The following is a 24220-nucleotide window of genomic DNA, read 5'->3' on the forward strand; positions in this document are numbered from 1 at the left end:
AGAGGGCTCTGCCGACAGCGATCATCGCGTGAGGCCCGGACCGAGGACCCTCGACCGGGGACCGTCGCTGGAGGCCCCGGTCCGGGGATCGTCGCTGGAGGCCACGGACAGTGGCCGTCGTTTGGAGGCCACGGACAGTGCCCGCGTTGGAGGCCCGGACAGTGGCCCGTCGTTGGAGGCTCCGGACAGTGGCCCGTCTTGGAGGCTCCGGACTGTGGGCCCGTCGTTGGAGGCTCCGACTGTGGCCCGTCGTTGGAGGCTCCGGACTGTGGCCCGTCGTAGGAGGTTCGGACTGTGGCCGTCGCCGGAAGCTCCGGACTGGGTACTGTCGCCGAAGCTCTGGACTATGGAAGCGCACTGGAGGCCTGATGCGGGTGCAGGAACTGGTGGTACTGGGCTGAGGACACGCACCTCAGGGCGAGTGTGGGAGGAGGAACAGAACGTACTGGACTCTGGAAGCGCACTGGAAGCCTGGTGCGTGGTGCTGGAACTTGGTGGTACCCGGGCTGAGGACACGCACCTCGGGCGAGTGCGGGAGCAGGAACAGGACACACTGGCCTGGAGACGTATTGGAGATCTGGAACGTAGAACTGGCTCAATGCGTCTGGCTGGATGCCCATTCTAGCCCGGCAAATGCGAGGAGCTGGAATAGATCGCAATGCGAACTGAGACACCCGTGCGCATTTCTGCATAACACGGTGCCTGACCAGTCAACGCTCCCCATGGTAAGCACGAGAGTTGGAGACATGAGCCAACTCGACTTAGCCAATCTCCTCATGTGCTCCCATTTGTTTTTTTATTGGGGCTGCCTCTCGTGCTTGCCTTGTTTATATTTCTCTTCATAACATCGCCGTTCGCTTTTGCTGCTCAATTTCCTCCTTCGGAAGGCGATATTCCCATTCTTGTCCAGGGTCCTGCTCCATCCAGTATCTCCTCCCAGGTCCATTTCCCATTAAACGCTATCCTCCTTTTCACGCTGCTTGGCCTTTTATGGTGGGTTCGTTCTGTCACGGTACATTGTAAGGAGGATACCAAGGCGCAGCGTGATATGAATACATTCTTCTTTTAATGAAGAAAAAACACTAAACAAACTAACAAAGTAACAAAACGAATGTGAAGCTATATAAAACGAGTGCTGACAGGGCAACTACACATTGACAAGAACCACCAAACCAAAAGGGAAAATGGCAACCTAAATATCAAATCAAATCAAATCAAATCAAATTTTTATTAGTCACATACACATGGTTTAGCAGATGTTAATCGAGTTGTAGCGAAATGCTTGTGTTCTAGTTCCGACAATGCAGTATAACCAACAGTAATCTAACCTAACAATTCACAACTCTACCCTTACACACACACACAAGTGTAAAGGGATAAAGAATGATGTACATAAGATATATGAATGAGTGGTGGTAAGAACGGCATGGCAGATGCAGTAGATGTATTAGAGTACGGTATATACATATGAGATGGAGTACTGTAGGTATGTAAACATAAAGTGGCATAGTTTAAAGTGGTAGGTACATGTATTAATAAAGATGGCAAGATGCAGTAGATGATATAGATACAGATATACATATAGATAATGGTAATGTAGGGTATGTAACATTGTATTAAGTGGCATTGTTAAAAGTGTGGCTAGTGGTACATTTTTTCATAATTTCCATCAATTCCCATTTTTAAAGTGGCTGGAGTTGAGTCAGTATTTTTGGCAGCGGCCGCTTAAATGTTAGTGGTGGCTGTTTTAACAGTCTGATGGGCCTTGAGATAAAGAAGCTGTTTTTTTCAGTCTCTCGGTCCCTGCTTTGATGCAACCTGTACTGACCTCGGCCTTCTGGATGATAGCGGGGTGAACAGGCAGTGGCTTGGGTGGTTGTTGTCCTTGATGATCTTTATGGCCTTCCTGTGACATCGGTGGTGTAGGTGTCCTGGAGGCAGGTAGTTTGCCCTGGTGAATGCGGTCTGCAGCCTCGAACACCCCCCTCTGGAGAGCCTTACGGTTGTGGGCGGAGCAGTTGCCGTACCAGGCGGTGATACAGCCCGACAGGATGCTCTCGTTGTGCATCTGTAGAAGTTTGTGAGTGCTTTTGGTGACAAAGCCGAATTTCTTCAGCCTCCTGAGGTTGAAGAGGCGCTGCTGCGCCTTCTTCACAACGCTGTCTGTGTGGGTGGGACCAATTCAGTTTGTCCGTGATGTGTACACCGAGGAACTTAAAAACTTTCCACCTTCTCCACTACTGACCCGTCGATGTGGATAGGGGGTGCTCCCTCTGCTGTTTCTGAAGTCCACAATCATCTCTCTTTGTTTTGTTGACGTTGAGTGTGAGGTTATTTTCCTGACACCACACTCCGAGGGCCCTCACCTCCTCCCTGTAGGCGTCTCGTCGTTGTTGTAATCAAGCCTACCACTGTATTGTCATCCGCAAACTTGATATTGAGTTGGAGGCGTGCATGGCCACGCAGTCGTGGGTGAACAGGGAGTACAGGAGAGGGCTCAGAACCACCCTTGGGGGCCCCAGTGTTGAGGATCAGCGGGGTGGGAGATGTTGTTACCTACCTCACCACCTGGGGGCGGCCGTCAGGAAGTCCAGGACCCAGTTGCACAGGGCGGGGGTCGAGACCCAGGGTCTCGAGTCTTGATGACGAGTTTGGAGGGTACTATGGTGTTAAATGCTGAGCTGTAATCGATGAACAGCATTCTCACATGGTATTCCTCTTGTCCGAGTGGGTTAGGGCAGTGTGCAGTGTGGTTTGCGATTGCGTCGTCTGTGGACCTATTGGGTGGTAGCAAATTGGAGGGGGTCTAGGGTGTCGGTAGGGTGGAGGTGATATGGTCCTTGACTAGTCTCTCAAAGCACTTCATGATGACGGAAGTGACGGCTAGGGGCGTAGTTCGTTTAGGTGATCCCCAATCAGAGACAACGATAAACAGCTGCCTCTGATTGGGAACCAATTCAGGCCACCATAGACCTACATATACCTAGACATACCAAAACCCATAGATATACAAAAAACCCTAGACAATACAAAAACAAGCATACCCACCCTCATCACACCCTGACCTAACCAAAATAATAAAGAAAACATAGATAACTAAGGTCAGGGCGTGACACTGGTTACATTTCAATCACAAAAATCACTGAGCCAGCTTTGATGGCCCAATAAAAAAAAACAGTAAGTTTCTGCCAGCCAATGGGATAATTCCAGTGCAGTACATGTGTAGAGGGATAATTCCAGTACAGTACATGTGTAGAGGGATAATTCCAGTGCAGTACATGTGTAGAAGGATAATTCCAGTGCAGTACATGTCTAGAGGGTGTAGAGGGATAATTCCAGTGCAGTACATGTGTAGAGGGATAATTCCAGTGCAGTACATGTGTAGAGGGTGTAGAGGGATAATTCCAGTGCAGTACATGTGTAGAGGGATAATTCCAGTGCAGTATATGTGTAGAGGGATAATTCCAGTGCAGTACATGTGTAGAGGGATAATTACAGTGCAGTACATGTGTAAGGGGATAATTCTAGTGCTGTACATGTGTAAAGGGATAATTCCAGTGCACCGGTTATTGACTGGAGACTTAAAATGCTGAAAACAGGTCTCTAGCGGTATGACAACAACATGGCTGCTGGTTAAAGAAGAGATTGAGGGAGAGAGAGAGAGGGAACCATATGCTGAAAACAGGTCCCTAGTGGAATGACAACAACATGGCTGCTGGTTAAAGAGGYGAGGGAGAGAGAGAGGTAACCATATTCATTGCACATGGATCGTAAGAAATCCTGAATGTATTGAAATGTCTGGGCTCACAGAGGATGTGTTAATTTATAACCCATCATTTATACCTGTTAGTTCATAACCCATCATTTATACCTGTTAGTTCATAACCCATCATTTATACCTGTTCGTTCATAACCCATCATTTATACCTGTTAGTTCATAAAGCTGACACCTTTCACAGAAAGTTACAAGATTGTCCATTGAAACATTTTGACAATTAATCATTGCTACATTAAGGCCTGATTGGTGGAGTGCTGCAGAGATGGTTGTCCTTCTAGAAGGTTCTCCATCTCCACAGAGGAACTCTGGAGCTCTGTCGAGTGAACATCGGGTTCTTGTTCACCTCCCTGACCAAGGCCCTTCTCCCGATTGCTCAGTTTGGTGGGCGGCCAACTCTAGGAAGAGTCTTGGTGGTTCCAAACTTCTTCCATTTAAGAATGATGGAGACAACTTTGTTCTTGGGGACCTTCAATGCTGCAGACATTTTTTGTACCTTTCCCCAGATCTGTGCTCGACACAATTCTGTCTCTGAGCTCTACGGACAATTCTTTGGGACTCATGGCTTGGTTTTTGCTCTGACATGCACTGTCAACTGTGGGACCTTCCAAATAATTTCCAATCAATTGAATTTACCACAAGTGAGCTCCAATCAAGTTGTAGAAACATCTCAAGGTTGATCAATGGAATCAGGATGCATCTGAGCTCAATTTTGAGTCTCATATCAAAAGGTCTGAATACCTAAGTAAATACATTTGCAAAACTCTCTAAAAACCTGTTTTCACTTTGTCATTATGGGTATTGTGTGTAGATTGATGAGGGGGYAAAAAATCAAAAGGCTGTAAAGTAACAAAATGTGGAAAATGTGAAAGGGTCTGAATACTTTACTTTTCTACCGCAGTTTTGTACACGATCAAATCAAAGTTTATACACAGTCACGTGATACGTGGTATAGAAAAGTCCAATCTTAGGAGAGTACATGGGAGGCACTATACTGTGTGTCTGCAAGTGTCTATCTGGTCAAAGCCACTGATACAGGTGTCCCTCCACCCTCTGGTGGGATGGATCATGTCTACAGAGAAACCTATGTTCAAATACTTAGATTTGTGTGTATTGGGTATATGTTGTGAAATTGTTAGATATTACTTGTTAGATATTACTGCACTGTCGGAGCTAGAAACACAAGCATTTCGCTACACCCGCAATAATATCTTCTAAACATGTGTATGTGACCAATAAAATGTGATTTGATTTGAAATAAACGTCCTATTTATCAAAGGTGCTGTGGGCTGGGGTCAAAATTACTCCAAAGGATTTGAATTTGTTAAAAGTACATTTTGATACAGAAACACTAAACCGTGATTTAGATTTACTAACGACAAGTTGATTGACAAAGTCATGAAAAATTGAATAGAATTGAGTAAACCACATTTTTGGCTATGATAAAAGATCTGACATGGATCATTTTGACCCCAGAGGCATAAGTATGGTTCAATGAAAATATGTTGTGGGTGTAAAGTTTGTTTTCATTTTTCAGTCATTAAACACGAATCAATCAACACATGCTTCTCTTTGAACGACTTAATATAATATTAAACTTTTATGAAATAAATGAAAAATAAACGTTTGGTTTCTCAACTGCGTTGCCCACTCCAGTCAGCAGATGGCGATGTGCGTCTTTTAGGTTCAGGCGATGCTGCCAGTGTGACGTATAATCTAGTGGACGGGACGCTTCTTSAACAACAGCTAGTCAGACACCTCGGTAGCTTTCTAGCAAACATAGCTACAACATTCACGCTCTTTACACTGTTTTGGTGTATATTAGTCGATGTGTATTAAACACACTTCTGTCGTATGTACTTGTTGGCCCATTTAATGATATATTTACGTTGTTTGTCAGCTAGCTGGTTTGCTAAGTTAGCTTAGAACTAGGCTAGTCGCTAATGCTAGCTAGCTAACATCACCGACCATGAGTTCACTAAGCTACTCTCCTCCTGATAAAGAAGATGAGGTCTGCTGGACGGAGAAAGAATCTCTTGTGAAAGAGGAGGATGTTACAGAACAAAAACAAGTAGAGGGTGAGGCTGTTACAGTGAAAGAAGAAGAGAAATACGTTTCAGTGAAAGAAGCGGGAGATGCGTTCAGAGTGAAAGAGGAGGCTGTTACAGTAAAAGCAGAGGAAGAGAAAGAGGAGGTTGCAGTTTTTGGAGTGAAGGAGGGAGAGATAACTGTCGTGAAAGAGGAGGAGGAAGAGGAGGCTGTTACAATACAAAAACAAGTAGAGGTTGAGGCTGTTACCGTGAAAGAAGAAGAGAAAGACTCGTTCAGAGTGAAAGAGGAGGSTGTTACAATACAAAAACAAGTAGAGGGTGAGGCTGTTACTGTGAAAGAAGAAGAGAAAGACGTTAAAGTGAAAGAAGAGGAAGACTCGTTCAGAGTGAAAGAGGAGGAGGAGGATGTTACTGTAAAAGAAGAGGAGGATGCAGTTTATGGAGTGAAAGAGGAGGAGGGGGAGATGACTGCCACATCAAAAAAGGAGGAGGAAGAAGCGGAGGAAACTGGATATCTGGGCCCGGTTTCCCAAAGGCATCTTAAGGCATCCAATGGTTCTAACGGTGAATTTAGCCATAAGATGGTTTTGAGAAACCGTTCCCTGATTAACACTAGTAAGTACTGTCTTAAAAACAGAGGCACAAACTCTTCAGTTGTAGAACTGATGTTTGGTGTTAAAGGGGAAATCTGAAATAGCTACATCCAGATTTAGACTTTTAAATTATTTATTTATAGCCATTGATTCTTGAAAAATATAACACATGCCTCATGAGCTTAGTTCAACTGTTGTACACCATCAGAACCCCAAATAAGMTTTTTTTATTCCAATGTTTATTCCAATGTAAATCAGCACTGTATAGCCTCAAGACAGCTTTGTTAATGTTTCAACTGCAGATTGATTGATGTGGCTTTTTTAAAGGGACAACCTAGGTTTTAAACAGCAACAAAATGGCTGCCCAGAGACTTGGTTTGGTAAACAGCTGAGGGATGGGGGCTGGAGAAGTGTAACCACTCTCAAATTCCTATTTGTATCCTATTCCTAAGCAACCGTAACCCAAAACCTAGGGACCTCGTCAAGAAGTTCAGACATCTTACCTACATTAAATTACATCGATGAATTGGTTTGAAATKTTTTTTTTAAACCCTTCTCAAAGTTGGTGTCTTGACGGATTAGTAAAAACGGTTTATCTTAAAACACTATTTAAATTTGTTTTAAATTGAACCTTTATTTAACTCAGCTAAGAACAAATKATTTTTTACAATGATGGCCTACCCCGTCCAAACCGGGACGACCCCCTATGGGACTCCCAATCATGGCCGGCTGTGATACAGTCTGGACTCGAACCAGGGTTACTTGAACCAGGGTGACACACAAATTACTCGAGGGAGCCAGTCATCAATAGGTACAACYCCTGTTTGGCATCGCCCCTTCCTGGGTTGGTGAWGGGCGGTATAAAATTTTATGCATGAATCCGAGGCTCATCACCTGTGGAAGGCGGGGCTTCCATGAATCCGTGGGCTTCCATGAATCATGAATCCGAGCCTCATCACCTGTGGAAGGCGGGGCTTCCAGTGAGGTGTGGATTTAATAGTATGTTGTACCTAGTTTCGCTCCTTCAGGGAACAGTAGTTATAGTCATAACGTTAAGCTTGTCATATGATGAACTTCAACTTAAATACTGGATCTTGCTGTTGGACAGTTTTTTTGTTTTCAGATCTCTGAAATGCACTCTAACTACGTAACACTTAGTGTCTCCTTATATTACGCTGGGAAAACAGTTTTCGTGGGCACAGAAATCCTAAATAATTTCAGTTTGCTAAATCCAATGGTTCTAAGCGAGAGTCACCTTAACTTTACAGACAACACCCAAATGGATACTGTCATTAACGTGGTTCTTCAATAATTACACATAATTCTTAATACTGTAGCTGTTCAGTTACAGTCACATGTTCAACTATCATCAGCTGATCTAGGAAATAATTTTCTGAATGACAGTCAAATGACAAACATCACGACATGCAAAAACAACTAAAGTGCTTCTTCATTCATTACTCTGGTAAAGACAGTTATGCCGTGCTCCACGTTGGATCCAACATCCCAAACAAATTGATGTTTATAATGTGTTATTGTCTGCTTGATTTACAGGAGCGTCTCGTTACTCTTTGCGCACAGAGATACTTAGCTCATAATGCGTAGAGAACTATTCCTTGATGGATAGGCTATTGTAGAACATACAGAGCCATTTGCCTTTATTCAGGACATTTAGAATGACAACACATTATAGAGTAGCCTAGTTGGATTATTCACAAAATTATCTGGTGATCAGGTTATGAAATGTCATGACAAAGACATTTTAGTTTCCATGTTTCACCTGAAATATTAAATTATATATAGTCCTAGGTCTATGTTATTGTTAGGTGAAGTTATGGGTCCTACAGTAGGTCTATGTTATTGTTAGGTGAAGTTATGGGTCCTACAGTAGGTCTATGTTTTTGTTAGGTGAAGTTATGGGTCTTACAGTAGGTCTATGTTGTTGTTAGGTGAAATCCTAAATAATGGGTCCTACAGTAGATCTATGTTGTTGTTAGGTGAAGTTATGGGTCCTACAGTAGGTCTATGTTGTTGTTAGGTGAAGTTATTGGTCCTACAGTAGGTCTATGTTGTTGTTCAGTGATGTTATGGGTCCTACAGTAGGTCTATGTTGTGTTCGGTGGTTGTTATGGGTTTACAGTAGGTCCTATGTTATTTTAGGTGAAGTTTTGGGTCCTACAGTAGGTCTATGTGTTTGTTAGGTGAAGTTATGGGTCCAACAGTAGGTCTATGTGTTGGGTGAAGTTATGGTCTACAGTAGTTCTGTGTTATGCTAGTGAAGTTATGGGTCCTACAGTAGGTATACGTTGTTGTTCAGTGATGTTATGGGTCCTACAGTAGGTCTATGTTGTGTTCGGTGTGTTATGGGTTCCTACAGTAGGTCTATGTTATTTTAAGGTGAGTTTGGTCCCTACAGTAGTCTATGTGTTTGTTTAAGGTGAAGTTATGGGTCCACAGTAGGTCTATGTTGTTGGTGAAGTTATGGATCTACAGTAGTTCTGTGTATGCTAGGTGAAGTTATGGGTCCTACAGTAGGTATACGTGTTTGTTAGTGATGTTAATGGGTCCCACAGTAGGTCTATGTGGTTGTTCGGTGTTGTTATGGGTTCTACAGTAGGTCTATGTTTTCTTAGGTGAAGTCTTGGGTCCTACAGTAGGTCTATGTTTTGTTAGGTGAAGTTATGGGTCCAACAGTAGGTCTATGTTGTTGGGTGAAGTTATGGATCTACAGTAGTTCTGTGTTATTGCTAGGTGAAGTTATGGTCCTACAGTAGGTCTATGTTGTTGTTAGGTGAAGTTATGGGTCCTACAGTAGATTTTATGTTGTTATTAGGTGGAAAGTTAGTGGGTCCTACAGTAAGTATATGTTAGGTGAAGTTATGGGTCCTACAGTAGGTCTATGTTGTTGTTAGGTGAAGTTATTGGTCCTAGAGTAGGTCTATGTTGTTGTTAGGTGAAGTTATTTGTCCTATGTTGTTCGGTGATGTTATGGGTCCTACACTAGGTCTATTTGGTTGTTCATTGTTGTTATGGGTCCTACAGTAGGTCTATGTTGTTGTTAGGTGAAGTTATGGGTCCTACAGTAGGTATATGTTGTTGTTAGGTGAAGTTATATGTCCTACAGTAGGTCTATGTTGTTGTTAGGTGAAGTTATGGGTCCCACAGTAGGTTTATGTTGTTGTTAGGTGAAGTTATGGGTCCTACAGTTGGTGTATGTTGTTTGATGAAGATATGGGTCCTACAGTAGGTTCATGTTGTTAGTTGAAGTTATGGGTTATACAGTACGTCTGTGTTATTGCTAGGTGAAGTTGTGGGTTCTACAGTAGGTCTATGTTGTCAGGCTGATGGCAAAGCTAGCCAAATAGCATTTTTCTAGTTGAAGTGTTTAACTATAAATCAGTTGATTTGCGACAATAACACAAACATATTAAGCAGGTGATTCAAGCGAGCCCTACAATTATAATCCATATTTAAAGTGAAATGCACTTATAAGCAACCTGTAAATGGAGGCTATTTTTGCTGTCAGCCTATGCGAACTCCCCTGAGTTTTCACCCACGGTGGTGAATTAGTAAATTGTGAGTGTGAGTTTCCTTGAGTAGCACTCCTGATCTTGCGTTTTAATATTCAGAATAAAACGTGAAAAACTAAAATCTTTGCTCACCATTGTTTGCTACATTCATAACTAGCGGTTTCCTCATTAGCAGGGAGGTGTTTATGCAATCAAATTATGTGCGCATTGCCCTCGTTCTGCAATTTTAGCTAACACAGAAAGGGGCCTATATTGGAGACCAAAAATCGTCAGGCACACTGCTTAGGATTTCAACAACTTTAATAACTTATTTCTAGTTACTACTAATGTGAAAACAAGACTAAATATGATTGTTGCTAAGTTGACTGTCTTAATTGTCAAATAATTTAACAGACGTCAATTGTTGTACAACTTCCTGGGTATGATCTAGTGTCACGAGAATTTCTAGTTCCACTGATATTAACTCAAAACTCACTATATACTTTGACCAATTKCTCAGGGGTTGTAAGTCCCCGGTTAATAGAAGAATTTGACAAAGTCCCAGAAGTCTGCAAAAGGTTAGTTCTTTATTCAGCGAGCTCTGAAAATCATACAATGCACATATTCCTCACATTTGGTCATACCATATACCATACCCCTTATAAATGCCCCTCCTCTTCTCTAACACTGTCAATGCTATTTACAAGTCTTCTCCAACACATACATTGCTTATCATATCCTGCAACGTGTTACACAATCTACTGCTAGCCTAACGGTTTCTCCCCTCCCTGTGTGGGGAGACCTCCTTCCTGTTATCAGTTTCACAGTGGTCACAAGTTGCCTGTCACAAGTTGTCCGTTGACAGTTCCTCTTTTCCTATGCACACACTGTCTCGCCTACATTGCTAAATAATAAGGTCTTAACTTGTCCTATGAACACACAMAGAATTCTAGTCTTATGATTCTGATACATTTCACTCAATTATACAGTGACAGGATGGAATATTTTAGTCATTACCATAAAAACATATAATTTCCTTATCATGTGGGCATCACCTTTTACCTCAAATAAACTATGGATTTCTCCTGTTGTGGGCCTTTAACTGTCTGTCTGACTTTGTCATTCACATAGGAGAGAGGCGGGACAGTCGTGGATCCTCCGGGGAGCCTCAACAACATCATGATGCTGAAGAGGCAGAGAAGAGTCTCTCCAGATCAGAACACCTCAAGAAACACCTGCAGAGATCCACAGGGAAGAGAACTCACTGCTGCTCTGACTGTGGGAAGAGATTCACCTCATTAGGCATTAAAATTCATCAGAGAATCCACACAGGAGAGAAACCCTATAGCTGTGATCAATGTGGGAAGAGTTTTATTACATCTAACAATCTGACTCGACACAAGAAAACACACACAGGAGAGAAACCTTATAGCTGTGATCAATGTGGGAAGAGTTTTACTGAGTCTAGCAGTCTGACAAATCACCAGAGATCACACACAGGAAAGAAATATTATGGCTGTGATCAATGTGGGAAGAGTTTTGTTCGATCTGGCCATCTGACAATACACCAGAGATCACACACAGGAATAAATCTTATGGCTTGATCAAAAGATTTTGTTCGATCTGGCTCACAATACTACCAGAGATCACACACAGGGAATAAATCTTATGCTAGTGATCAATGGAAGAGAGTTTTGTTCGATCTGGCCATCTGACAATACACCAGAGAACACACACAGGAGAGAAATCTCATAGCTTTGACCAGAGATAATCTGATATAAGATCTCTGATCAAATATCAGAAAATACATACATGAAGGAGTTGTTTCATGATATCAATGAATTAATGTCACAATGAAGAATTTTTTAAACATTGCAGTAAGAGTATTTTAATAATGTCACAATGTAGAACCTTAAACGTTTTCCCCCTTATCAATTGATTTCAACATTATATGGATATTAGCCTCAGGGGGAAATCCAGGCTCTGAAATGGAAGAGTACTATTTATGTGATTTAACAAAAAGTGACTAACAAAAAAAAGAGTTGTGTTACACTTACCACGTTGGTGACCCACTTGAATCAAAATGCAACATTTCAAAATGTAGCTAGCTTTTTTCTACAAATTGTCCTCTAACCAGTGATGTACACATTATTCCCAGATTCCGTGTGGTTTTTGAGCTGTTAGTTTAAACAGGACGTGCAACCTCATCTCCCTCCTCTCGCACAAATGATTTTAGCATGATATCGATGAGTGATGACAAATAAGTGTTGAGTTCCTTTGTTTAGCGACCCCTACATTTAAAGGCATCACTCCAAAATGTAGCTGACTGTCTTCTGCAGGTTGTCCTCTAATCAGTGAGGTAAAATATATCTCCCATTTCCATGTGTTTTTGTTTAGTTGTGTTAGTTACAACAGCACGTACAACCTGATTTCCCCCTAATCGATATCAGTGATTTATTGCTACTCGTCAAAACAGCAGCGTTTTTGGTGCCTGTGCAATTTATAAAGTGCTTGTTTAAAAAAATACAAGTAATATAATTATAGTGGCAGATGTTTGTCTATATAGCACATTTTAMGTTTAGGTTTTCAATTTATCCCAAACTGTTTCTGCATATTGGTTATTGATTTGGACACTTTAAAACTGTGTTTTAACATTGGGGCTATTTCATATTTTCATTTCATGTAACATTTAGTAATGATATTTATTTATGCAACCAACTGACAATTTTTTGGTAGAATTATATTGACATTGTTGCCCTGCTTTTAGAATATCAGGGTTAATTCTCACATGTGCCAACCTGAAAAAATATCTTAAAACATTAACTGTTTTTAATGTTGACAGCCAGTGGACACATGTTCATATTGGTGAAGGTGAAGCATTGTAGTTGATTTATAATGTGAATTGGAAGTTGTTTTCTGTTGGTAAACATTCTCTTAAGGTGTTACAGTCTTTGGTTTTTCCATTTATGTTTTGAGGTTTGGATTTTAGCACGTATAGCTCGTTAGTACGTAGGGCGCACTGATTGGTGCCACCTTGTTAGTCAGTATGTGTTACACCTGTGCTGGCTTTTCCATCTCGTTAGTGGGAAGGGGTTTCACCTAAGCTGGTCCAGGTTTTATTTAAGAGTGTCTGGCCCAGTGCTCCAGTTGTCTTGATAGATGTGGAGAGTCAACACCTTTTAGTTGCGCCACCTTTTTGGTTTACTTCCTGTCTAAGTTGTGTGTGGGTTTTTCTTTTGTTTGCCTCTTCTTGGGCAGATTTAGTGGGTCTCATGGTGGACATCTTTTATGTCCCAGTTGTTGTTACTAGTCAACTTTCAGTGGACACTGAGCAAAACTGCAAGATTATGTTATAATACTTTTATTGCATCAAATGGTTGTTTTATGCAACAGAATAGAGGGTTCTTAGAACTATTGTGTCTGTGTTCTACTGAGGATGGGCCTCTGGGAGATAACACTGACAGGAGATTTACAATGTCTTTTGGGTGATAAAACCTAAAGAGACCGCATTCCAGAGCTTGAGTTAATGTTTCTGTTCTATATGGTACCAGGGAGAGATGACCCCAGGGCCAGACCCTGGTCTCTACACAAAGAGTACTGTTTTTACAGCAGATACTGTCTGCTGAGAATTCTAAGTATATTTCATACAAATCTTAACCTTGTGACCCTTTCTATACATCTGTTGGTCATGTAGGTTGAAAGGGGTGTATCTTGGCTATAAAATACATTTGTCCCTTGGGTCGACCAGCCTTCATTATCGTAGGGCACTCAATTGATTTACATTATATTTGTGCGTTGTATTGACCTGCTCCCTTATAAGTGAATAAAGATTTAGTTTAAGAATAATTCCGACTTCTGTGATAAGTTTGACTCATTTGATATTAAAGAAATGAACAACTACAATTGGCGACAGGAATGTGAATCTTCTCTTGGTGACCGCTTCTGACGACCTGGGTAAATGGTGCACAGGGATCCCTCAAACTTGGAATCTCAGGAGACCACACTTCGGGAACGGAGCAGAAGGAACCACCTTTGATCTGAGAGGCAGCGAGCCGAGTGGATACCACATCTCAAACCTAGTTTTTTTTTTTTAAGAATGAGGAGAGCGAAACATGCAAAGTGGAGTTTTTAGAAAAGCCTTGTAGGCTCTGAGTGTGTATTCCTGTGTGGAGGTGTAAACAGGGCCCAGTCAGGAGGCTATGAGTGTGTATTCCCGTGTGGAGGTGTAAACAGGGCCCAGTCAGCTAACTGGATGGAAACTAGTAAACACAGATTCTAGTTAAGACCATTTATGATATAGTATAAGCTAGTAAGGTGCACCTGTAATTGTTTTAAACCTGGACCCCATTTTAGAAGTATTGAAAGATTTAAATGTATGAGTTGCATTATCCTAGGAACTAACCARGAGATAGAATTSTGAAAATAACACGTATGTTTGGGAATAGCATTGTTTGACTGTGATATGAGAGTTGTGTGACTGTGATATGAGAATTGCGAGACTGTGATATGAGAGTTGCGTGACCGACTGTGGTATGAGAGTTGCGTGAGTCTTAATCTGACGTTTGGATAATAACGTATAGAAATATGTCAATCAGACATAATCAGATGATTATGATGATTATTATCAATCATCTTAATCAGATGATTGACATGTGGATAATAAGCTTTGATATAACGTTATCTTGGGGTTCTGTTCCTTCACTGCCATCATAGAAGATCACGGGGTGGTTTTGAGAGTGGGATGATATTTTAGAAAGCAGCGGAAGGTCTATAGTTCCTGGGAGGCTTGATTTTTGCCGTGGTCTCTGGGAGGTTAGAGAACCGTTGACGATCCGGTCATTGTCCGGGAAACAAACGTTTATTTTTTGGTTCCGCTGGGAGAATGTTTGGAGAGCTGCTTRGTAGCTATGGAGAGTCCTTGAAAAAGCAAATAGAATGYTTGTCGTGAGTACCTAAGAATTTCTTACGTTTTATATGGATTCTGTGAATATATGAAAATATGAAACATTGTATGTGTGTATAATCGATTACTAGAGTTTTGATAAAGTAATACTGGGAATATAATTAGATACAATTTAAACAACCCATATGTAGACGAATCCTTTAATGGATAATTTGATAAAGATGAGGTTTAAGCATTATTAAACTGTCTACAAAGTCTGGCCAATTGTCTCAGAAACTGATTGGAGTGTGTTCACTTTTGGGTAAATAATTGGATTTTGGATTTTCTCCATCCGGGTACTACATTTGAAATAAACTGCCCTTAAGGCCCAGTATGAGAGGAGTTGCTAGATTTATTGAATAAACCTTTTTCCATAAAGTTAGTGAACCCCACCTTCTTCTTTGAAGAACCTTCATTAGTATGTTATACTATTATATAAATTATTTCGAGACATATTCAGAGCCAAACATCAACCCAACTTACCTTTTTAAATGTTGTCGTATTCAAAATTGGCACGCGCGTTTTCAGTTGTAATTGCGAAGTCCCCGGAAGAAGTTCAGCAACAATGGAGGTTCCATCGATGAACCCACCTTCTAACAAGTTCTTTGAAGAACCTTTTGGGGCTGTTTTTCATTGACCAAGAACCCTACGGTTCTTAGGGGATCTGAGAACAACTCCAGTTGAACCCTTCATTTTTCGACTCTCAGATTCAAAACATGCGGATTAGCATCAAGCAGATCAAGTCAGCTGCTGCTGCTCTGCTCCAATATAGTATGAGGTGAGACGGTGAACTGGGCAGTCAGTTGCTGCTGCTCCAATACAGTATGAGGTGAGACGGTGAACTGACGTTGAACCGGGCAGTCAGCTGCTGCTGCTCCAATACAGTATGAGGTGAGAGGTGAACTGACGTTGAACCGGGCAGCTCAGCTGCTGCTGCTCCAATTCAGTATGAGGTGAGATGGTGAACTGACGTTGAACCGGGCAGTCAGCTGCTGCTGCTCCAATACAGTATGAGGTGAGACTGTGAACTGATGTTGAACCAGGCACTCAGCTGCTGCTGCTCCAATACAGTATGAGGTGAGACTGTGAACTTGACGTTGAATCATAATGATTAAGTTAATTCAAATTCATTAGTGAAACTTAAAAATAGTATATGGCATATTAAATATATTACGCTATTTTTATCATATAGAAACATCATGGAATATTGCACATCATATTAGCATCAACATACATTATTGTTTCATTCAATTTCACATAATAAGGATATTTCATATTTTCAAGTTCAGAAGTCAGAACCCATCACCTGCTATGTAAAAGAGACAGAGGAATGCACTATGGTCAATGGTATCCGGGATCCTTGGGAAATCCCTACCCTAAACCCTGACCTTAATCCCCACCTTAACATTTTAAATGTCAACTTCAATGGGCTAGAGACGTCCCAAGGATGTATCTCTACCTGAAATACATGATCTAGGTGATTGATAGTTGTTATTCAGCAGTCATTTAGCCTAATTTACTTTAATGAACTACTAAAATAGATGATTTTGTCAGACTGCATAGACAGCAGCTCTACACTTTATTGACTGACTGATCCATTCATCCTTCCATCCCTCCTCAGCCTTCCTCTCCTCTGAAGACCCAMTGAAGGTGGAGCTCAGTCAGAGAGCTGTTGAGGGACTGGTTAGGAAGAACACTTCTACAGCCAGAGAGGTCACACATGGTAAATATTTATGTACCCTTAGCGGTTCATCACGTCAGCAAACGGAATATGTTCCATCATCTATGTTTATTTACATTAGTGCAAAATGTCCACTGATATTGGTATAATTTCTCACTCCTTTTGGCTGTATGAAACCAACACTGTATAGCCTCAACATGGTTAAAACTATAATGTTGATATCATGGCTGGTCAGTCCTTGCATCCATAGGTCTGTCTATGAATTTGAATGTAGTTACATTTCTCCAACCCCATCATCTTATTACRAAAACAGTGTTTCAACTGCAGATTGGTTGATTGATGTGTTTTTTAAAAACAGAAACAAAATGGCTGCCCAGAGACTTGGTTTCATAAACAGCTGATGGATAGGGGCTGGAGAAATGTAACCACTCTCAAAATTCATAGAGAAAGCTATTGTAGCAACCGTAACCCAACACTTAGCTACCTCGTCAAGAAGTTCAGGCATCTTGGTATAACAGTTATAAGGTGTTGGCTTGACAGTCGCTGGACCCAGGTTTGAGTTCAGCTCAGGGCTACCTCCTGAATTCACTACACTATGGATACAAGGACTGGACCATGGGGACCATGAGGTCAAAATTATCATTTTAAACAGATTGACGCTATATAGTATATTCTAGAATTGCCAGTGAAGATTTCCTGTGGGGGTCAAATTGTTAGAGCTGTTGATAAGACATTGTATAATATTCAGCCAATTTTTTTTCATGCCATTACATCAATATAGCCTAACCAGAAGATAACATTTTTATTTTTTTCATGCCATTACGTTTAAAGCGAAACATACCTTGATTCAATAACATTCATGAATTGGTTTGAAACATTTTTTTTAAAACCTTCTCAAAGTTGGTGCCTTGACAGATTTGTAAAAAATGGTTTGTCATAAAACACTTTTTAAATTTATTTAAATGTAACCTTTATTTAATTAGGCAAGTCATCTTGGTCAACCAAGAGTCATCTGTTCTTTCTACCAATCGCCCCATTTGTTTTTATAAAATCAACTATATGTAATAATTTGTCTGATGCTTTAAGCATGCTGTTTGATTAAATAATTAAGACACACAAACGACTAGAGGGAGCCAGTCATCAATATAACCTGACTAGAAGGAATTCGTAAATTCTGCTGTTATTCTCCTGAAGTTTCTGGTAATAGACTACACCAGCAGTCGGCAACCTTTTCCATTTGGTGCCAATTTATCTGACCATTTCTACCAATCTATGTGCCAGTTATGATTTTCATATGCACATTTTTGTGGAACAGTTTCATTTAATTTATAATAGTATCTCAAAATCATTGTCTGTGATTAATCTACATTCTATCTAAATGAAAATTATACAAATCTAAAAGTAACTTTTATTGCCATTGCAAACTATGTCAAAATAGCCTACATAAAGCCAACCAATATAAACATTGCAGCCTGCAGGAAGACAATATCCTGATAAAAATAAATATCCTAGAAATCACATTGGCTGCACATGGCCTGTCTACAACAAACTTGAAACATTGTATCAACTATCCCTTGGGTTGTGCCATGGCGGAGATCTTTGTGGGCTATACTCGGCCTTGTCTCAGGATGGTAAGTTGGTGGTTGAAGATATCCCTCTAGTGGTGTGGGGGCTGTGCTTTGGCAAAGTGGGTGGGGTTATATCCTYCCTGTTTGGCCCTGTCCGGGGGTATCATCGGATGGGGCCACAGTGTCTCCTGACCCCTCCTGTCTCAGCCTCCAGTATTTATGCTGCAGTAGTTTATGTGTCGGGGTACTAGGGTCAGTTTGTTATATCTGGAGTACTTCTCCTGTCTTCTCCTGTCTTATCCGGTGTCCTATGTGAATTTAAGTATGCTCTCTCTAATTCTCTCTTTCTCTCTTTCTTTCTCTCTCTCGGAGGACCTGAGCCCTAGGACCATACGTCAGGACTACCGGGCATGATGACTCCTTGCTGTCCCCAGTCCACCTGGCCTTGCTGCTGTTCCAGTTTCAACTGTTCTGCCTGCGGTTATGGAACCCCTACCTGTCCCAGACCTGCTGTTTTCAACTCTTAATGATCGGCTATGAAAAGCCAACTGACATTTATTCCTGATTATTATTTGACCATGCTTGTCACTTATGAACATTTTGAACATCTTGGCCATGTTCTGTTATAATCTCCACCCGGCACAGCCAGAAGAGGACTGGCCACCCCTCATAGCCTGGTTCCTCTCTACGTTTCTTCCTAGGTTTTGGCCTTTCTAGGGAGCTTTTCCTAGCCACCGTGCTTCTACACCTGCATTGCTTGCTGTTTGGGGTATTAGGCTGGGTTTCTGTACAGCACTTTGAGATATCAGCTGATGTAAGAAGGGCTATATAAATACATTTGATTTGAACTATCAACTGGGTTGGCCCGAAAGGAGATAGCAAGCTTGCAACATTGTATAAAATATTCTGGTATAGTTTCTCGTGCCAGTGAGTTTAGGACAGACACAGCTGTCGGTTATTTGTGCAAAGGATAAGAAGTAATCAGGTATTTTATGACATTTCCACTGGATCACAGCATAACATTTTTCCCTTTCATGCCGAGTGGTTATCGAAAGGGTGAGAGCTGGAAATATTTTACGAAAATACTTTAAGGAACTATTGTCATTCGCAATTGATTTTGATTAGACTTTGTTTACTTGCTGTTGAGGTGAAGAAAAAAATTACTTTGAGAAGCTCCTCAACTCYTTAGTGGTGGTGCGTTAAGACAATCAGAAATACTATCAGACATCCCCAAATGGGCACATTTATAGGCCTAAATTTGCGCTCAGGCCAGGTAGACTAGTCCTACTTCTGTATGCGTAATCAGGTGTGCGTCCTTACTCAACATTGACAGGAGTGTTTAAAACAAAAGACAATGAATACATTTACAACTGATGCATCTTGCGGGGTCAGGMRAATTCAAATCAAATGTTATTGGTCACATACACATGGTTAGCAGATGTTGATGCGAGTGTAGCYAAATGCTTGTGCTTCTAGTTCCGACAATTCAGTAATGTCTAACAAGTAATCTAACAAATTCACAACTACCTTCTACACACAAATGTAAAGGAATGAATAAGAATATGTACATATAAATATATGGATGAGCGATGGCCGTGTGTCATAGGCAAGATGCAGTAGATGGTATAGAATACAGTATATACATATGAGATTAATAATGTTTACATATCCTACATTACTTAAGTGGCATTACTTAAAGTGACTAGTGATACCTTTTATTAAGTCCATTTATTAAGTGGCCAGAGATTGAGTCTGTATGTTGGCAGCAGCCTCTCTGTGTTCGTGATGGCTGTTTAACAGTCTGATGGCCTTGAGATAGTAGCTGTTTTTCAGTCTCTCGGTCCTAGCTTTGATGCAACTGTACTGACCTCGCCTTCTGGATGATAGCGGGGTGAACAGGCAGTGGCTCGGGTGTTGTCCTTGATGATCTTTGTGGCCTTCTTGTGACATCGGGTGGTGTAGGTATCCTGGAGGGCAGGTAGTTTTCCCCCGGTGATGCGTTGAGCAGACCTGACCACCCTCTGGCGAGCCTTGCTTTTTTTGTACAATTATATTGACATTGTTGCCCTGCTTTTATAATATCCGGGTTCATTCTCAGATGTGCCAAACCAAATGTACTAGAGCATGACATTGGGGACTGGGCCCAGATCCAACAACATTTCTATCTAGTGAACCCTGAAGAGAGAGAGAAGCTCCGCAGTGAGGTGGGAAGTTACTACGGATATTGCAGGAGTTTCCTCTTGAAATCAGACATGTCCGTGGTCAGGACAACTTGGTTGCTGATTGTCTCAAGGGTGGGCAGTTAAAAAGTGTTGTGTTTTGTGTTTAGCCAGTGCGTTGCCATGGATCACAATTTATTTTGACTGGATGTTTTTCTTTATTGGAGATGAGTTTTGTTTGGACTCGTTCCAAGGGGACGAGAGTTCTAGAAGCTAGTGAGTTTTAGGATTCTATAGAAAGAAAAAGGAGACAAATAATACTATTGTATATTATTATTTAGAAATATGTGTTTTTTCTTGTTTTTAATTGTTGACAGCCAGTAGACACAATGTTTATATTGTAGAAGGTGAAGCGTTGTAGTTGATTATAATGTGAAATGGAAGTTGTTTTCTGTTGGTGGTGAACAAACTTGTCCAACAAAAATAGAGGATATATTTGTTGTCTTAATAAAGGGGAAGGTGTTACAGGCTTTGGTTTTTCCATTTGTGTTTTGAGGTTCGACTTTAGCCCGTAGGAAAGGGGGATACCTAGTCAGTTTACGACTGAATGCATTCAACCGAAATGTGTCTTCGGTGCACTGATTGGTGTCACCTCGTTAGTCAGTATGTGTTACACCTGTGCTGGCTTGTCCATCTCGTTAGTGGGAAGGTGTTTCACTTGAGCTGGTCCAGGTTCTATTTAAGAGTGTCTGGCCCAGTGCTCCAGTTGTCTTGATAGATGTGGAGAGTCAACACCTTTAGTTGCACTACCTATTTGGTTTGCTTCCTGTCTTTAAGTTTGGTGTGGGTTTTTCTTTTGTTTGCCTCTTCTTGGGCAGATTTAGTGGGTGTCTTATGTCCCAGTTGTTGTTACTAGTCAACTTTCAGTGGACACCCTCATAGTGTCTTTCAGAGCCCCTCCTAAAACCACACCTGTTTTGTTGGTTGTTGTTGTTAGTTCTCTCTTTTGTTTGAGGGACATTTTTGGTTTTCTTGCTGGAGAACATAACATAAAACAATGGAGTAAGACAAGATATTTTGGGTTGGATATTGCAGTGAATTGTTAATATTTTCATCGATGAAATTTACTTAGAATGCTCATTAGTCTTCCAGTTTAGTTTTTCAGTTATTCTGTTTTTTTATCTTATGTTTGTCTATTAAATATTTCATGTTTTTTCCTGTGAAGCCATTGCGTGGCATCCATGTCTGAAATGTGCTGTATAAATAAAGCTTGATTTGATTTGAACATATGAACCCAATGACTGACTAACACTCTTGCAAAACCAATGAACAAATATGTGCAAAAGCAACATATCTTGGTCCATCTTAGTATAAATGCAGTATATCTTCAGTATATCTTCCACTATGTCAAAATAGTGCTTGGTATGTAATTTTAGTATCACTTTTTAACCAACCCAGTTAATTTGTTGAAGATGAAAAATGTTGCAATCAACAATACGTCAAAGGATTCAACTACTGAAAACTGAAACAAATGGATCAAACAGATCAATCCCGCTTTTCCAGCCTGCTGAAGGCGTGGTGGAGTGGTAAACACCATTCCCCGGCTCTACCAGGGGCTTGAGGTGGTCTCCCACAGCTCTGCTTATGTCATGTTCTGTGGCCTTGCTGTTCCATTCCTTGACTGCCCCTGCAACACAGAAAGAAACACATTTAGTAATTTTATATAAAACACTCAGGGCCGGTTTCACATTGAATGCTTAAGCTTAGTCCCAGACTAAAATGCTTATTTGAGCTGTCTTAACTCAAAGCGACTTGCACAGACTTATCTTAAAATAGTTGTATATTTAGCCTGTTCTGGACTAAACAAAGCAGATTGCAAGAGGGAGGATTAGAGCTACTGTAAGACTAAATGGAAGCTTAAATGAATCTTTCAGAGGCAGGTTTAACTTCTGCTTCGTGCTGTTTGTGAGGGAGCCTGGACTATTTGGAATGTCTAAATGAAGACCAACATGCATTACAGAGGCCAGACCAGTYCTTGTGGATAGGAGTAATCCATTAAATTACTTTGAGACCGCTTTCATATGTACAAAGAAAATGCATTGGAGATAATATCTTTGCTTGAGCCAAGACTTTCCTCTCTGTCTCACAGAGGAAGGCCTTCACCTAATTCTCTCCAAGTTCTGATCACTTTGAGGAGTACCGTAACAACTGGTTTTCCATCAACTCCTGATGCTGAGGAGTACCGTAACCATAACAACTGGTTTTCCATCAACTCCTGACGCTGAGGAGTACCGTAACCATAACAACTGGTTTTCCATCAACTCCTGATGCTGAGGAGTACGGTAAACATAACTGGTTTACCATCAACTCCTGATGCTGAGGAGTACCAGAACCATAACAACTGGTTTACCATCAACTCCTGATGCTGAGGAGTACCAGAACCATAACAACTGGGTGTCCATCAATGTTCAGGGTGGATGCACTCCTCATTTAGAGTTCTCAAACATTGTTGCCTGTTGGAAAGATGCAACTCAGGACTGAAGGATTTCCCTCAACTCTTCACTGGTCTCAGTTTCAGAGAGGACAACATAGTGGACAACTACTTGGTGACAGTGGATATTAGGGTAAGAAACATGGTCTACTAATAGTTAATTCATAATAATATGGTCAGAGGATATTAGGGTGAGAAACATGGTCTACTAATAGTAACTACATAGTAATATGGTCTACTAATAGTTACTACATAGTAACATGTTTAGAGGATATTAGGGTAAGAAACATGGTCTACTAATAMTTACTACATAGTAACATGGTCTACTAATAGTTACTACATAGTAATATGGTCTACTAATAGTTACTACGTAGTAACATGGTCTACTTATAGTTACTACATAGTAAAATGGTCTACTAATAGTTACTACATACTAACATGGTAAACTAATAGTTACTACATAGTAACATGGTCTACTAATAATTACTACATAGTAATATGGTCAAAGTAACTTTTCATTCACTCCAGACATAAATCCCATAACACATGAGCAGCAAAGATACAACAGAGCTCATATCCACACGAGAGGGATGGTCGAGCSTATGTTTGGAGTATGGAAAAATTGATTCCAGTGTTTTCACAATACACTTGGTGTCAAGCCAAGAAGATGCTGCAAGGTGATCATTGCTACAGCTGTGATGCACAACTACRTGAAGCAGCATGACTGTCCTGATCCTCCCATGATCAGCATCAAGCAGATGTAGCCATGTCTGTCCTGATCCTCCCATGATCAGCATCAAGCAGATGTAGCCATGGCTGTCCTGATCCTCCCATGATCAGCATCAAGCAGATGTACCCATGACTGTCCTGAACCTCCCATGGTCAGCATCAAGCAGATGTTCCCATGGCTGTCCTGATCCTCCCATGATCAGCATCAAGCAGATGTACCCATGGCTGTCCTGATCCTCCCATGATCAGCATCAAGCAGATGACCCATGGCTGTCCTGATCCTCCCATGATCAGCATCAAGCAGATGTACCCATGACTGTCCTGATCCTCCCATGTTCAGCATCAAGCAGATGCCATGCAGACCATGGCTGAGGCAGATGTGCCCGTGACTGAGCAGATGTACCCGTGGCTGAGGCAGATGTGTCCGTGGCTGAGGCAGATGTGTCCGTGGCTGAGGCAGATGTGTCCGTGGCTGAGGCAGGTGTGTCCGTGGCTGAGGCAGGTGTGCCCGTGACTGAGGCAGTGTGCCGTGACTGAGGCAGGTGTGCCCGTGGCTGAGGCAGATGTGTCCGTGGCGGAGCAGATGTGCCCGTGGCGGAGGCGGATGTGCCCATGGCTGAGGGGATGTGCCCATGGCTGAGGGAGTGTGTCCATGACTGAGGCAGATGTGTCCGTGGCGGAGCAGATTGTGCCCGTGGCGGAGGCAGATGTGCCCATGGCTG

General features: G+C 41.5%; 1 protein-coding gene and 1 long non-coding RNA gene across 2 annotated transcripts in view; both read left to right on the forward strand.

The window, feature by feature from the left end:
* Window positions 1–21567, forward strand: part of LOC139028692 (uncharacterized) — an 83613-nt gene extending 62046 nt beyond the window's left edge. Inside the window, exon 5 of the long non-coding RNA XR_011480932.1 lies at window positions 20620–21567. This is a non-coding gene — a long non-coding RNA (uncharacterized lncRNA). The remainder of the gene's footprint in view (window positions 1–20619) is intronic.
* On the forward strand, window positions 5479–11532 carry LOC139029400 (zinc finger protein 22-like). Its single transcript, XM_070449219.1, has 3 exons — window positions 5479–5813; window positions 5994–6441; window positions 11060–11532. Exons 1-3 carry the CDS (start codon window positions 5745–5747, stop codon window positions 11530–11532), a joined length of 990 nt encoding a protein of 329 aa, XP_070305320.1. The 5' UTR covers window positions 5479–5744.
* Window positions 21568–24220: the final 2653 nt, after the last annotated feature.

This window comes from Salvelinus sp. IW2-2015, linkage group LG2 (assembly GCF_002910315.2).
Source record: "Salvelinus sp. IW2-2015 linkage group LG2, ASM291031v2, whole genome shotgun sequence".
NCBI lineage: Eukaryota > Metazoa > Chordata > Actinopteri > Salmoniformes > Salmonidae > Salvelinus > Salvelinus sp. IW2-2015.